At 31.7% G+C, this 18,427-nt stretch overlaps 1 protein-coding gene across 4 annotated transcripts in view; it reads right to left on the reverse strand.

Moving 5' to 3' along the window:
- The window catches only part of HDAC4 (histone deacetylase 4), a 425,916-nt gene that overhangs the window by 118,350 nt on the left and 289,139 nt on the right, over positions 1-18,427 (reverse strand). For all 4 annotated transcript variants that reach the window (XR_012758717.1, XM_075381378.1, XM_075381376.1 and 1 more), the window contains one exon: positions 6,063-6,125. Coding sequence is in view for 2 of the 4 variants with exons in the window: in XM_075381378.1 (XP_075237493.1) it covers positions 6,063-6,125 (63 nt within the window). In the remaining 2 variants the exon portion in view is untranslated. The remainder of the gene's footprint in view (positions 1-6,062; positions 6,126-18,427) is intronic.

Raw genomic sequence — 18,427 nt, forward strand, 5'->3', positions numbered from 1 at the left:
AAACATTATCTGATACATTTCGAAGCACTATTCAGTAGATAGAATGTTTAGATTATTCCCACACAATCATAAACCTATTTTTTTTTTATTTTTTGAAGAGAACTAGCTAACAAACTTTATTTTTGCATCAAATTTGCACATTCACGAAAAAAAAACAGATGTCTCTAGAGATATCATAGTAGTAGTAGATATGAGGGAGTTGGAATAAAAATATAATATGGTGGTTAGATAATCTACCTGATAAAAGAGAAATCTGTGGTAGTATTCCTAAGGAGACAAAATCCTTCAAGGATTCATATAATTAAATATTTATTTTTAATTCGGCAGAAAAAGGAATGTATCACAATTCCAGATGATAAACATACATACAAAAAACCACACACATATGCATGTACACATATTTACATATACATACAACATACATCATACATATGTATGTGCATGTGTGTGTGTGTGCACGCATGCATAGAATCAATGATAATGGATGATGAAACATTTTTTACAAATTCTGCACTAGAGGAATGTTTGAATCACAACATGACTGGTTGTGAATAATTCCAACCTGATTTCGAATAATAAAATTTAATTTGTAAAATTATAAAAATGAATCGCGTTTTAAACAGGGCTTTTTATTTTCAATAAAATATATGTTACGAGGGAATAAAATCACTTCCTACATTCCAATCCAGTTTTATTTGTACCACATCTATTTATATAAATAGTATATATAGACGATTAAATTACAGACAAAGATGAAAAATAAAAATCATTTGTAATGCTTTTATGTTTATAATAATAATAATAATATTAATTAATAAATGAGATGCATTACTAAGTTATAATGCTTTCGTGCGTAATTAAATACAAATTAAATAGAAACCGTAATAAAAAAGAAATTTATAATAAAAAATTTTAAAACCAAAATATATTTTATTATATATAAATATTATAAAACAGAGGTCAATTATATATATTATTACAATTAAAAACAACATTAAACTATGCAGTAATAATGATAATAATATTAAACACAATTATTAAAAAGTTGGCAAGAAGACAGTGCCAATTGGCAAAATGTTTGGAATGTTCATAAAATGAAAAAAAAAAATTAAAAATAAAACAGTGATGAAAAAAATAAATAATTGGATGTAAATATATATATATATATGTAAAAGCAATTAATGTTATTTAGTAATTTAATACATGAGTAATGCATATAATAGAAATTTTTTAAATGCTGCGGGTATTTTATAATTTAATTTTCTTTTAACATTATTTGATATTTTATAATACATAAAATAAGCTCATTATTACATTTAATAATGTAGCTGTAACTTTGCATAATATTTTTCACTTTTTTGAAAAAGTATGATTTACGAGCGACTGAAATGTATATAATTCACAGTTTCTCATAACTTGGAAAAGAAAAACGATAATTTAATGAAACAAATATGGCAAAAAGGTAGATTTTATTTGCTATAAAAATTTACATTTATTTTTTTATGTAGTTATTATTAACATCTAAACATTTTTCCCAACAATGAACCAGTTTTCTCATTCCATCGATGCTGGGTGGTTTTTCCTTGGTCCACGACTTACTGTATTCTTTAGTTCATCATTTGTGGTGAAATTAATATTCTAAATATCTCATTTTGATGGAAAAAAGTGAAAACAATGGAGGATGCAGAATAAGTCCAATTTTCAATAGTTATGCAAGAAGTGGATGGTCGAGCATTATCATATTGCAGAATTTTCAGCTCTGGGTAGTCAAATACAATACACACATCTTATCTCCTAAGATGTTTTAATGTTTCACGCAGAATTTACAGTTGATTCAGCTTCCATGTAGTCAGTCATGTACATGAGTTTTTTCCCTGTTTAGCATCCAGGAATCATCATCAGGTATTACTTTAAAGGATGATATGTATGAGTGTAAGTGAAGTGTAGTCTTGTACAGTCTCAGATCGATCATTTCTGAGATGTCCGGTTAATTGAAACTCAACCACCAAAGAACGCCGGTATCCACATCTAGTATTCAAATCCGAATAAAAGTAACTGCCTTTAGTAGGATTTGAACATTGGAACCCTCAACTTTGAAATCAGCTGATTTGGGAAGACGCATTCATCACTAGACCAACCCGTCGGGTTATGTACACGAGTTTCAAATCCCAGATCACAGAGATAAGAATTTTTTTACAGAAGATTGGGTTTTGATTTTCTGTTGTTACAAATCATACTGTTGATATTCTGTGCTCTACTGTTTTTCTTTTGAGTTGCAATGATGCAATCAAGTTTCATCTTCGGTCACAAAGTTGGATAAATCATAAAATTCATAGCAAGTATACTTGACTCCATAAAAATGGAGATCGATAAAAAAATCAGTTTTGAAATGTTAGTATTACGGGTATGAAACTGTTTCTTTGTGTGACATGGAAGCATCTATTATGGGCAGCATCTGTTTCTTTGTGTGACATTTTGTTCTCCTGTTATGTTCCAAAGCACTACATTTCAGCCACCCCTTGTGTATCTAACCCAGAACAAGCTATTACGAATTTGCACGTCTTCACTAATTTCCTAACATTATAGCGATATCTTAAAATTATACTACTGCTTCATAGAAAAAAATATCTAATACAATAATTTAATAAATATAATACAGATTTAACAATTTCCTGGAAATCACAATATGATAAATCAGTTTTCTGCTTCTTCTTAACCGATTATTTATCGATATAAAAGAAAATGTAAGTACAGTATTGTATTAGTAATAATAAAACAGATTACAATCATCCGATAAATACTTCAGCCCAAATTGTGCTTTTCATCCATCTTTGGATTGGATAAAGTTACTCCTATCAAACTAAGCTAAGGATAAATATGTCCTTAACATGGATTGAGGGAGTAAAGATTGTGAAACACTACCAACAGATTAAGGAATTCTGGATATGAAAGAAAGGTATACATTTAGAAAAAGATTCATACAATAAAAACTATAAAGAGAATATAATGTAAAAAAAAATATGCTATTCAGTGGATTGTTTTCAATATTTCTCCAGCCAGATAGTGGACATCCCAGGAAAAATAACCATATAAATCGGAATAACTTTACTTCAATTATAGGGCACATTATTAATCAATATTTTAAAAATTTATTACTTACAAGTTACACATTCAGAATATCTTAAAAAACCATCAATACACCCATCGCAAGAATAGTGTGGGGCGTGTGAAAATACCCAATAAAATCATGCAAACCTTCCACTCAAAATTTATTTTATGAAAATCATTAAGTCATTCTAATATTTTGCATGACCTTTTTTTTATCTTGACATGCAGAAAATACAAACAGTATATAACCAAACTTTTTAATGATATATTTACTTAGTACGTTCAGTAAGCAAGGATGAATTATTACCTAAAAATATTAATCTTTAGATTAAAAGTATGAAACAAATTTGTTGAAGAGTGACTTGACACCTAAGTAAAAAATGGAACCGACATCAAAATGCACTAAAAAGTAAGAAACAATTTCATCCAAATATTTAATTAATTCCTTAGACACTTTTTTGAATCTGCGCCTGCTTCTGCTAAATTAATTTTTAGATATAATACACATTTTTCCTACAATATTCTATATTATATAGTATCCTATATATATATATACATACACACACACATACATACCACATAAAAACTATTACACAATATATAAACTCATTCATCTGAACTCAAATTCATTTATAACCAGAGGCGGCTCGCATACAGGCACTGAGGGGCTGCAGCACCCCCTATTTCCACTTGATATTATCGATAACATTTATTATAATGAGTCCTTTTTTCTGTAATTCTTTCTTTATACTTGTACAATATATAATCCTTAATATTAACGTCAGTAGCCATCCCCAAGTTTATGAAAAATACACAAAAATCTTTGTATGGAACTATGCGCTTTACAGTTCCAGCAACATGGTGTTAGGCTGTTGTGCACATGCGGATGTAGGAAGAGCACACAAGGCTCCAAGGGAGAGAGAGCACTGTCGCTCCTGCAGTGCCGACCCTGGCGTGCTGGTGGAAGGTAGTTTTTTTTTATTCCGCGTATGTATGGAATGTTCCTTGTTTGTTCCCTTTTCTAGTTTAGTCGGTTGAAGGAATATGAAAGCGGTTTAGTTGTTTTTTCAGTAGCAATCAATAGATGGTGGAAAGCAAGGGCTCTTTGATCACCAAATCCGTTCAGAAACATACTGGAAGGGCGAAACAGAAGGTAATTAGTAAAAACTAATTACGTGTTTGTTTCTGTGTACACAGAAATTTAACTTTTTAAATGAAATAAGGACTATAGTGTTTTTAAGCGGACATTTTATTAAATTATTATCTAATAATACTAAAAAATATTATGTGTATCAACATTTTACTATTTATTCAGTTAAACCGAATACGGATTTTAAGTACAATGTGCTTAAAAACCGTGTACTGTAATCTTGAATGTGGTAAAGTGTAGAATTAGATTATGATTCGGCTTCCAGCTATTCTATTAGATTCATTTTTTTTCGGTTCTTTTGCTTTACAGAAAACTTTAACCATGGCCTTGAAAAGGTCCAGAAAAAGATTTTCTGGAGCAGCACCTCCACTAATTTTAGGTACGATCTGCCGCTGTTTATTACTAGAAAAAAGGTGGGCCTGATACCCACCGGGAAAATGTTACCTGGTTTACGTTTCATTACACATGATTTTGTTAAATGTTTTTGCTAATTGTAACTAAATAATATTCATGGATTTAGCATACTAACAACAAAAACGTTTACAACAAAAAATTTCGAAATCCTTAACATCTTTAGCTATTTCTTCAGTTGTGATTTTTTAACACAGCTCTAACCCCAACGTTTTCATTTTTTAAATTTAATTTTAGAAAAATCGCTCAAAAACTGTAAATCATTCAAACGAATGAATCGTTTGTGCGCTTCATTCAAAATAAAAATGTTAGCACATACAGCAAACACATCAACTCACCGTGCTTTTTTATTGGAGAAAATTTTTTTAAAATAAATCAATTTATCCTGTGAATTGAACACATTACTTAAGATAAATTAGTATTAAGATTATATGAGCTTCCTTAACAAGGATACACAAGGTAATAATGTACTATACCCAATAATTACATAATTGAAATGCATAAAGGCTAAGTACCCAGTAGTTGTGATGAACAGAAAGACTATACTGTATATATCTTTTAGTTGCAAAAAAATAGACATTATATTTAATCGTAATAATATATTACAAATAGAATGTTATTTAGTCCTTTTAATACATTACTGACAAGTTTTTTTTTCTGTAATGATGATTTATTAATTTACCACAGAAACTTTTAAAGCTTCTTTGTCGTCGTTTTTTTGTTTTCGATTGATTGTAATTTTGGGTATGGCACTAAATGTTTCATACATTACAGCAATTAAACTACTAAATATCTCACACGGTATTTAATTTCCAAATAATAATAATATAATTATGCGTATACCTCACTTAATCCAAAACCAAAATGGGAAGCCGTAAAACATTAAAAAAAAATTACAAAAACCAATTTAACAGAACATTTTTAAGTCGCTATTAATTAGGTTCAGTATGTCTATTTAAATATTTTATAGTAATAGAGTAAAAAAAAGTAATAATTAAAGATAAAATGTAATTATGTAAAACATATAATTACAGATAAACAAAACTGTGAATGTGTACGCAATACCATTGTGTGCACTTCAACCACGATTACAATAAAAATTACATTTTTACAATCAAATAAAAATTATATTTTTCAAACAATGCCCCTATTGTCGCATCAGCGACGATAACCGACAAGAACATGCTTTGACCTGTGCATATTGACCATGACACAGGCCTATCAGTAAACATGAGGTAATCATAGACATATTTGTCTGTTAAAAAATAGATTTTAAGTAATATGGATGAGCCGAATACAAATAAGGAAAACTTAGATTAGAAAGCAAGAGCTTTAACACGAAGTTATTTTAATAGAAATCACTTAATATAACAAATAAATACTTAAATCATACCTTTTTGTGGGTGATGTGGATACGGCGGACTTATTTCCACGCTCCGCAACGAACCCACCTCTTCTGAAACACATAAAAAATATGCAACATTAATTAAATTAAACAGAAAAATGTCTATATGTAAAAAATTAGATACAGGACTACTTTTCAGAACCACAAACAAAATACATTCAAAATCTTATAAAAAGTGAATTTAAAAAATATATATATACATACATACATATCTATATAAATAAAAATGTAAATGTTCGTTTGTTCAAAAACTTCAATCTCCGAAAATCCTTCCCCAATTGCTTTGAAATTTTGACACAACGTTGCATTCGAATACGCGCATGTTTTTATATACCTACTATTTATATACCTAAGATGTCACACCTCTGACAAGTAAAAACATGCTCTTTTTGAAAAACAGTGCTATCTGTTGGATGTAAAAGCAACACATGCTATAAATAAATATTTTACGATTCCACTTCAATGTTTCTGATATGTGTGTCTGCTATAGATTAAAAAACTACTGGACCGATTTATGCGAGGGGGAAAAAGGGAAAAATCAAAAAAACTAAAAGGGAAGAAGAAGAAAATAGAAAAAAGAGGAAAAGGAAATAGAAAGGAGAAAACGGGTAAAGGAAGGGGGTAATGGGAGTGAGAAAGAAGGGGAAAGAGAAACAACATAAAAAGAAATGGGGAAATTAAATGTAAGGAAAAGGGGGGAAATGAAGGTGAAGGGAAAGGGAAATGGGAGAAAAGAATTGGTAAAAATGAAAATAGGAAAACAGAAAAGGGGAAAGGTTAAATTTTATGAAGTTCTGTAATGCTCATTTTGTTAATTTTTTATCAAACTTTCAATTGTGTTCATTTAATCTATATATATATACTCAAATCTAGCTGGATCTGCTAGTGTGTGTGTGTGTGTGTGTGTGTGTGTGTGTGTGTGTGTGTGTGTGTGTGTGTGTATATATATATATATATAAAAACCCAGAAGTATAAGACTTACCAAATATTACAATGGAGAGACTGGATGTACATTCATTCATATGTACAAAGAACATATATAAAGGTTACAAAATTGACCTTTAAAATTTCTTCAAAGAAAAAAAATAATCAGAAAATCCAATTTACTGCAGATTAAAAACCAAAATTTCAATATACTTGAACAATATGAAATTTACTGTTGTTTTCTACAACCAATTTTCCAGCTGTTGCTCATTATGAGTGCGTTTGAATATAGGCAAATGCAATTAGTGCTACAGATTTGTCAAGCCTGACATAGCTGCAGATATAGGGCAATGTAAGTGTAAATTTACCAGAAAACATATAGTCTGGAAATAGACTCAGGTTGACCACTCCTGAGACGTGTGATTTATTGAAATCCAACCGTGAAAAAACACCGATATCCACACTCTAATAATTCAAATCCATATAAAAGCAACTGCCTTTACAAGGACTCAACCCCTAAACCTCTTGACTTCAAAAATCAGTTGATTTTGTGATGATAAGTTTAACCGATAGATTAACCCGGTGTAATTTAATAACAGCTAATATACCATTTTACATAAATAATCAAAATAATAATAAAATTAAGTTATAGTAAATCCTCCTGTATGTAGACTGGATTCTCTCATAACCTGAAGGACAAAGAATCTTTTTCCTTTCCTTTTGTGTTCTTATAAGAATTAAAATTTAATATAACAAACAATTTCACTCTAATAAAAAAAAACTTACTTATACCGAGAAAAATATAACTTCATGATACCGAGAAAAATTCCACTAAATATTATACTATTCTATGATACTGTATTGCATAAACATAAATTAATGTCTTATTATATATATATATATGTTTTGCATGTAACTAAATCCTCACCACTTATACTTCACTTAATGAAGCATAAATATATACGGTAAAAACTTGAAACCCAAATGAAGTTTTTGTTATTTTTAAACATTCTTAACAAATTTTATAGGTGAAATGTATCTGTTTTAAAATTACTGCAATTTTTTTTTAAAGTATTTTTTATTTTACTGTAATTATTATTATTATTATTATAATTTGTAACATATCTAGTTTGCATGTCAAATTAAAAATGACTGAAAATTAAAAAAATGAATTATTATATACCGATGTAGATGATTTAAAAACGAATCAATAAAGTTAGATAAATATTCAACTAACGATTCATAAATTATTTAGTTTAGTTTATAAATAAGTAAACCTTATTTATTATCTTGTAATTATTGTTAAAAAATAAACACGTGAACTGATTTTTAAACAAAAAACAATTTGTTTTGAATCATGAATTTTCCTTATGTAGAACATGAGCTGAGCACACATTTTCCCCATTAATGATAAGATAAATTTTTCTTGTCCATAAAGCAAAATATCTCAATGATTTATTATTAAATGAGTAATTCTCTCTTATTGATCAAACGATTCTGTTTACAACGAAACCAAACCGTACAATTTTACATTGAAATCTACATAAATAAAAATGTAAATGTTCGTTTGTTCAAAATGTTAAATCACTGAAAGTTCTTCACAGATTGCTTTGAAATTTTCATATAATGTTGCATTCAAATATGTGTGTTTTTAAATATACCTACTATTTATATACCTTTTTCTTTTTCCCGTATAGCCTCCGGTAATTACCTTTCAGATAATAATTCAGAGAGGATGATATGTATGAGTGTAAATGAATTGTAGTCTTGTATAGTTTCAGTTCGACCATTCCTGAGATGTGTGGTTAATCGAAACCCAACCACCAAAGAACACCGGTATCCACGATCTAGTATTCAAATACGTGTAAAAATAACTAACTTTACTAGGACTTGAACGCTGGAACTCTCAACTTCCAAATCAGCTGAATTGGGAAGACTATTTATCTACCTAAGATGTTACATTTGTAACAGGTAAAACCATGCGTTTTTTGAAAAAAAAAACAGTGCTTTGTTGGACGTAAAGGCAACACACACGCTGTACTAAATATTTTACGATTTCATTTCAATGTTTCACCCCTATAAACTAAAAAACTACTGGACCGATTTTCGCGCGGAGAAACGGGAGAAAGGGAAAAATCGAAAAAGGTAAAAAGGAAGAAGGGGAAAATGGGAAAACGAGGAAAAGGAAATGGAATGGAAAAGAAAAAGTGAAAAGGGGAAATAAGGGAACGATAAATGGGGGAGGGAACGGGAATGGGAAATGACAAATAAGGTAAAGTAAAAGTGAATATGGTAAAAACGGTAAAAATGAAAAGGTGAGAGTGAAAATCTGTAGTATGGTCTTCAATCACGCTGCGTCACTTCATTTAGTTCTGAACACGCAGCTAGTAGCACGTAAACATGTCTACAACAATAGTATCTCCCGCCAAGTGTGAAGTACGCTACCACAATGAAGATGATTTTTTTAACATAATTGTCACAGGGGACGAGATATGGGTCCATTTCGAAACTGAAGAAACAAAAGAACAATCCAAACAGCGGATGCATTACCATTCTCCCAGTAAACCGAAGAAGTTCAAGCGAACCTTCTTCAACAGAAAGTGTATGGCTACTGTGTTCTGGGATCGGAATGGAGTTCTCTTGGTGGAATTCATGGAACGTAGCACGACCATCACTGCAGCATCATTCTGCGTGACTCTTCAACGTCTACGAAGGGCGATTCAGAATAGGCGGAGAGGAATACTGTCATCAGGAATTGTCTTTCTCCATGACAATGCTCGACCGCACACTGCAGGTGTAACAAAGAAGCTCCTGCAGCGTTTTCGTTGGAAAGTGTTTGATCAGCCACCATACCGCCCGGACTTGGTTCCATCCGATTTTCACCACTTTGCTCACATGAAACGCTGGCTTGGAGAACAACATTTTGGCACAGACATCGAGCTGCAGATCGGCGTAGAAACACGGCTGAAAACACAGGCGGCTCCGTTTTATGACGAGGGTACTGGAAAGTTGGTACCACTCTACGACAAATGTCTAAATCGCAGTGGCGACTATGTAGAGAAATAGCCTAACTATGTAAGTACTTTGGCAGAAAGTATGGCAGAAAGGCTCCTGGAATAGACGGAATACCTGTAGAATTAATGCGCAGTGCAGGTGAGGAAGCGATTGATAGATTATACAAACTGGTGTGTAATATTTATGAAAAGGGGGAATTTCCGTCAGACTTCAAAAAAAGTGTTACAGTAATGATACCAAAGAAAACAGGGGCAGATAAATGTGAAGAATACAGAACAATTAGCTTAACTAACTAGTCATGCATCAAAAATCTTAACTAGAATTCTATACAGAAGAATTGAGAGGAGAGTGGAGGAAGTGTTAGGAGAAGACCAATTTGGTTTCAGGAAAAGTATAGGGACAAGGGAAGCAATTTTAGGCCTCAGATTAATAGTAAAAGGAAGATTAAAGAAAAACAAACCGACATACTTGGTGTTTATAGACCTAGAAAAGGCATTCGATAACGTAGACTGGAATAAAATGTTCAGCATTTAAAAAAAATAGGGTTCAAATACAGAGATAGAAGAACAATTGCTAACATGTACAGGAACCAAACAGCAACAGTAACAATTGAAGAACATAAGAAAGAAGCCGTAATAAGAAAGGAAGTCCGACAAGGATGTTCCCTATCTACGTTACTTTTTAATCTTTACATGGAACTAGCAGTTAATGATGTTAAAGAACAATTTGGATTCGGAGTAACAGTACAAATTGAAAGGATAAAGATGCTGCGATTTGCTGATGATATAGTAATTCTAGCCGAGAATAAAAAGGATTTAGAAGAAACAATGAACGGCATAGATGAAGTCCTACGCAAGATCGCTTGAAAATAAACAAGAACAAAACAAAAGTAATGAAATGTAGTAGAAATAACAAAGATGGACCACTGAATGTGAAAATAGGAGGAGAAAAGATTATGGAGGTAGAAGAATTTTATTATTTGGGAAGTAGAATTACTAAAGATGGACGAAGCAGGAGCGATATAAAATGCCGAATAGCACAAGCTAAACGAGCCTTCAGTAAGAAATATAATTTGTTTACATCAAAAATTAATTTAAATGTCAGGAAAAGATTTTTGAAAGTGTATGTTTGGAGTGTTGCTTTGTATGGAAGTGAAACTTGGAGGATCGGTGTATCTGAGAAGAAAAGATTACAATCTTTTGAAATGCGGTGCTATAGGAGAATGTTAAAAATCAGATGTGTGGATAAAGTGACAAATGAAGAGGTATTGTGGCAAATAGATGAAGAAAGAAGCATTTGGAAAAATACAGTTAAAAGAAGAGACAGACTTATAGGCCACATACTAAGGCATCCTGGAATAGTCGCTTTAATATTGGAAGGACAGGTAGAAGGGAAAAATTGTGTAGGCAGGCCACGTTTGGAATATGTAAAACAAATTGTTAGGGATGTAGGATGTAGAGGGTATACTGAAATGAAACGACTAGCACTAGATAGGGAATCTTGGAGAGCTGCATCAAACCAGTCAAATGACTGAAGACAAAAAAAAAGTAAGTACTTGTTACAAATAAAATTTTTTATTTTCATTGTGGTTTTAATTTCGCGACCGATCGGACGTTGAAAAAAAAATAACCCTCGTATTTTTACTACATAGTAAACAGGTTTCATAACCAATTCACGACAGAAGTCATGAAAAAACAACACTGTTCTCGATTACTACCCTCTCAGGAACTCTTAAAGATAAAAAAATTGTATATATTTCAAGTATTTTGAAAAAAAAACGTATAACCGTATAAAATTTTCAATATTTATACATAAATTTCACCACAATTTCTGATAGACGTAACAGTAAAAACAGAAGCTTCTTGAATAATTCTTAGTTATTAATATTATTAAATGTAAATCCGTATTAAAAACATTAAGTAATGATTATAAGAAGGCCATACCTAAATGTTATTGTAAACAAAATTCTTTTGGTTGGTTTTATTAATAGAATAAAGCTACTTATTTATAAATCTACAATCTTAATTTGGAAAACTGCCATTAGTTATCGCCTTAATAAAATAATAATAATAACAATATTAAACGTTTAATTACTATTAAAATAAGTTGAAATCTTCCAAAAATTAATTATTTAACCTTACGAAAACGAAATAAAAATAGACATAACGACATGTAACGTTATCTAAATATATTACGTTTTTAAATTTATAATGTCAAATATAATTTACTTTAATAAATAAAGAAAAAACTAATTATAAAAGGAATTTAACGAATAACGAGTAAAACCTGAAACTAATTTAAAAAAAAAAAATGTTCATAATATTAAGGCAAATTAAATAAACACAAAAAAACAAAACTATAAATAACTGAATAATTTAAATAAAACTGGTTCAATGTTAGTATAAAAAAATAAATAATCATTAATCTCAAATAACCTAAACAATTAATGAAGAAAATGCTTCTTTTTTAATAAACCTTATTTCTGTAAAAGATTAATAGTAGAAGGAAGATTAAAGAAAAACAAACCATCATACTTTATAGACCTGGAAAAGGCATTTATAAACCTGGAAAAGGCGTTCGATAACGTAGACTGGAATAAAATGTTCAGTATTTAAAAAAAATTAGGGTTCAATAAAGAGATAGAAGAAAAATTGCTAACACTTACAGGAACCAAACAGCAACAGTAATAATTGAAGAATATAAGAAAGAAGCCGTAATAAGAAAGGGAGTCCGACAAAGATGTTCCCTATCACCGTTACTTTTTAATCATTACATAGAACTAGCAGTTAATGATGTTAAAGAACAATTTAGATTCAGAGTAACAGTACAAGGTGAAAAGATAAAGATGCTATGATTTGCTGATGATATAGTAATTCTAGCCGAGAGTAAAAAGAATTTAGAAGAAACAATAAACGGCATAGAAGTCCTACGCAAGAACTATCGCGTGAAAATAAACAAGAACAAAACAAAAGTAATGAAATGTAGTAGAAATAACAAAGATGGACCACTGAATGTGAAAATAGGAGGAGAAAAGATTATGGAGGTAGAAGAATTTTGTTATTTGGGAAGTAGAATTACTAAAGATGGACGAAGCAGGAGCGATATAAAATGCCGAATAGCACAAGCTAAACGAGCCTTCAGTAAGAAATATAATTTGTTTACATCAAAAATTAATTTAAATGTCAGGAAAAGATTTTTGAAAGTATATGTTTGGAGTGTCACTTTATATGGAAGTGAAACTTGGACGGTCGGAGTACCTGAGAAGAAAAAAATAGTAGCTTTTGAAATGCGGTGCTGTAGGAGAATGTTTAAAATCAGACGGGTGGATAAAGTGAGAAACGAAGAGGTGTTGCGACAAATCGATGAAGAAAGAAGCGTTTGGAAAAATATAGCTAAAAGAAGAGACAGAGTTATAGGACACATATTAAGGCATCTTGGAATAGTCGCTTTAATATTGGAGGGACAGATAGAAGGGAAAAATTGTGCAGGCAGGTAATGTTGGGAATATGTAAAACAAATTGTTAGGGATGTAGGATGTAGGGGGTATACTGAAATGAAACGACTAGCACTAGATAGGGATTCATGGAGAGCTGCGTCAAACCAGTCAAAGGACTGAAGACAAAAAAAAAAATCTGCAAAATTTTACGGTAAATAATATCAAATAATACTTGTAATTCTAGTTTTCAAAATTTAATCGTGTAACTGACTCGTTCGTATATCTTAAATTTCCTGAGATTTCTTCATCCAAATTTTCTAGCTAAATTATAGAATTATTTATAGGATTCTACAATTATTCATTGTTATACATCTAATAATCTATCGATAACACTGGCCTACAAATTTGAGAAATTTTGAAACAGAGGCACCAATAGGTGAACATTATTATTTTTTGTGCACTTAATCTGAAAATGAATTCAGTTTTTCTACATCGACCATCAAACTTTTGCCTGGGTGCGATGAGGTCGTGGGCATTCCGCTCCCGTGTCCGATGGTGACCCGTGAGGTACGTAAACTACAGTGTTCGATTATCTATGAGGTGTTTGTTTATGTGATTGGATGTGACTGGCTTTGATGTGATGTGTGGAGTGTGGGGTGTGATTTTAGTCTGATGTTTGGTTTTGTTTTAAGCGTGATCCGTGTCTATTGTAGGAATATGTGTGTGTGTGTGTGTGTGTGTGTGTGTGTGTGTGTGTGTGTGAGTGCGTATTTCTCCCTTTCTGAAGTAATGAACACCACCTGTACCAAGAGCAGTGGGCGTCCAGGGGTGTAGATTTAGTCGGTAGTGCGCAGGAACACATACGCATTTAATAACATCTTGCGGTACCTGTTAGCGAATCCGATACTGCCCAGGCGCCCGTAAATGGGATACCTTTACCTTAAAAAAAAATAAAAATGTGAGCAGTGACAGCGGTCACTGGGAGGTTGGTTACTGACAATTTGGTTAATGTACTTCTTCGCAACGAAGAAAACTGAACCGGGCAGAACACTACGAAGCTGGAGTAGCCGAATGGTGTAAGGCGACAGCCGGCCTCGTGCAGGGCGAAATAGTACAGCAGAAGATGATGGATGAGATAGAGGAAGAAGAAGAAAATGGTAGTAAACAAAATTTTCGAAAATCTTCTTTATCAATTTTCTTTTTTTTAGATTGTGTATTATGAGACTATATATATATATATATAGTCATTATAAGTATGTCTTATTTGCTACAGACAGGAAATGTAAGCAAATAAAAAAATGAGAGAAGCCTTGCATCCTTGACTGCAACCAGGCTGGATGGGGAGAGGACAGCCAGGGCAAAGAGGCAATTGGGGGTCGTAGGCACTGGGCACTGCTGCTGACGCTGAAGGAATCTTCGATCCACCGAAGGAGTCCTGCTCATTGATGAACAGAAACTGTATATAAATAAATATAAATGGAACAGACGGTTTTATATATATAAGAATATTATCATTTTTCGAAGGTATAATAAAGAAAGAATAATTTTTTAATTGATTTATGTTCATGAATAACTCTTGGCATTTGACATAAAAATAAATGAATGTGGATATAAAAGAATGCACGCAATTCTGTTAATAAGATTTGTTATAACATCCAGTTTGTATTGAAATATTAAATGATTTGTTGATATGTAATATTTTGATGGATATAATTGCATATTGTATAATGAACTGTCAACATAACTGTTTGTTGTATATATATATATATATATATATATATATGAGATTCAGCAGATATGTAAACTCTATGAAGATGTAATAAGGAAGTCCGGTTGTAATACACAAATAACATAATTAATGGCCTTTAAAACATCCGAGTACTTAATACTTAGTTAGCTAAGTTACTCTCTAACTACAGATTTCTCCGCAACATTACCTATCATATAAATTATCGATCAAATTGAATAATAATCATCAGGTATTGTTTAGAGCAGGAAGTTAAACAGTCAGAAACTGTAAGTTTGATAATCTATTTCCTCTACATTCTAACCTTTCCTTATTAAGTTAGAAAAGGAAACTGGGGATGGTATTACCATTGACCTTGACTCTATATACTGGTGCCCTCATTACAGCACCCAACAAAATGTTTGTTTGGTTCCTGGGCGCAATGACAAAGCAACTACACATGTGGGACCATCCAAGGACTCTGCCTACCCATGAAATTATATATATATAAAAAAAAAAAAAAAAAATTTTTGGATAAGGTGAATTTCAGGTAAATCTATAGCCTCATCATCATAATCAGGTATACTGCCTAGTGACAAATCCCTTACGCCACCGCTGTATCCATCAATTTCTGTTCTAAATTTTCTCCTTTGTACCCTTCCTTTTTCCAGTTTAGCCTACGGGATTTACGGTGAGGTATTACCTTCAGAGGATGATAGTGTAACTGAATTGTAGTCTTGGACAGTCTCAGATCGACCATTTCTACGGATTTTAAAACTAGATCGTGGATACCGGTGTTCGTTGGTGGTTGGGTTTTAATTAATCACAAATCTTAGGAATAGTCAAACTGAGATTGTACAAGATTGCACTTCATTAACACTCATACATATCATCCTCATTCATTCTCTGAAGTATTATCTGAAGGGTAATTACCGGAGGATAAACAGGAAAAAGAAAAAGTCGACCATTTCTGACATGTGTAGTTAATTGAAACCCAACCACCAAAGAACACCGGTATCTACGATCTAATATTCAAATCCGTATATAAGTAAGTGCCTTTACTAGGACTTGAACGCTGGAACTTTCGACTTCCAAATCAGCTGATTTGGGAAGACGCGTTCACCATTAGACCAACCACCTGTGGGTTCTCCTTTGTACTTTGGTAATTTCCAATCTTCATCTCATCTATTACTATTATCCTTCTTCTTCCTCCCTTATATTCTCTTTCCATTACAGTTGTCAAAAATCCACTTTCTTTAACCACAGCTCCTAACTACTTTCCTTTTCTTTTGTGTACTTTCCAGATAAATTTTCTTTTATGTTATTTATGAACTTCCTTATTTTTCAATTTATCTAACCATTTTACTTTTTCCATCCAGATTTCAAAATCCTCAATCCACTCTCTCTCCCAGTCATCCGTACTTAACCACCACCCAAAAAAAAAAAAAAAAAAAAAAACCATTTTGGCTAATCGCTTCCGTAACTGAGGATTCTTTTAAATTTCTTCAGTTTATAAAAATCGTAAGGGTTCACTTTAATGATAATCTTCTCCATTTCTCCGGCCTTTCATCTGGAGGTCCCCGGTTCGAATCCCGATTAGGCACGGCATATTCACACGCTACAAAATGATCATTTCATCTCATCCTCTGAAGCAATACCTAACGGTGGTCCTGTAGGCTAAAAAAAAGAGAAATCTCCATTTATATCTAATATAAACTTCCTCTCTGGTAATTCCAATTAGTTTACTCACACAATTACACCATCTTTTTTTTGGTCTACCCATTATCCTTCACCCCTGTACCTTTATATCCGTTATTCTTTTATAAAAACAGTCTTTATCGCTTTTAATTATATAGGCAAACAACTTCAATCTTCTATATATTCTTTAACGATTCCCCTAATTTTTTTTTCTATCTCTAATGAGCTTATTCCTGATTTTGATCGTACTAATTTCTTCCCAGCATCCATCACATTATTTATTTTTTAACCAAACCATTAGTAAGGAGATAATTGATTATATATATGAATCCTACTTTTTTTATCCTTACTTAAAAAGGATTTCTATGAAAAATTAAAAATATCTTCTAGTTTTTCTTATGAAAAATTAACTTATTTCCGAATTGGTAAAAGAACATGACCAGTGAAAAAGATAACGACTCACCTTTGACCTATTAAAAAACAATTTTATAAATTAAAAACGTATAAACAAACATCAAAAAAAGTAATTTCTCTTGTTTGTATGTAACGATTAGTAGCGGAACAAAGTAATTAGCAGGTTACGTAAGAGAGGTAGAAATAAATAGCTTTGTTTATACGCAAACGTTTTACTGATCAAACAAATACTGTCAACTCCATATGTGATATTATAATACAGTTCAATCGCAACTATAAAAATAATTTTTATATTGATTAATAAAATTCTAAAGCAATTTTTTTTATAAACTCTTTACAAATGTTTAATAAAATACCACATTATCAAAATAAATAATTCAAATTTAACCACTTTTGTTTTCAGTTTATATTTCCATTATAATGATTCTAATTAAAAGTTTAATTAATAAACTCCTTTTTTCAATTGAAATATATGCATATATCATACACAGGGAAAAATGTAAACCTGCAGACACTCCTTTACAGGGAACAATTGTGACAAACATTATAATTACAGTAACAATAACTGTCAGAAACATATGTATATATACAGGATGATTCAAAGAAACGGGAAATTAAAAAAATTAAATAACATCAATGAAAAAATTTTTTTAGAAAATGAATTTTATTTCATGTAATTGTACAAATGTTGCCATTTTAGGATACATACATTATAGTTTATTTTTTAAAGCTGATATCTTGCAAGTGACCTCCTCTTCTACGTAAACACTCACGAAGTCTCTTCGATAAATTTTTCACGGTTTGACGTAACATCTCGACTGGAATTTCCGCGATTGCTTCTCGGATCTTTGCCTTCGGTTTTTCCGTTGTAGCAGGTCTACTGTGGAACCCTTTGCTTTTAAGGTGACCCTACAAAAAGTAATCGCAAGCTGAGAGATCAGGCGATCTGGGAGGCCATCTAATGTCACCGTTTCGTGAAATGACACGTTGTCCAAACGATCGGCGTAACACTGCCATCGATATTCGTGCAGTATGTGACGTTGCTCCGTCTTGTTGAAACCAGGCTGTGTTAAGAATCGGTGGAAATCTCTTTTGTTGTTCCACAACAAAGGTTTCAAGCACGGCTACGTAACGAGCCGA

This window comes from Lycorma delicatula, chromosome 13 (genome assembly GCF_047948215.1).
Source record: "Lycorma delicatula isolate Av1 chromosome 13, ASM4794821v1, whole genome shotgun sequence".
NCBI classification, from domain to species: Eukaryota; Metazoa; Arthropoda; class Insecta; order Hemiptera; family Fulgoridae; genus Lycorma; species Lycorma delicatula.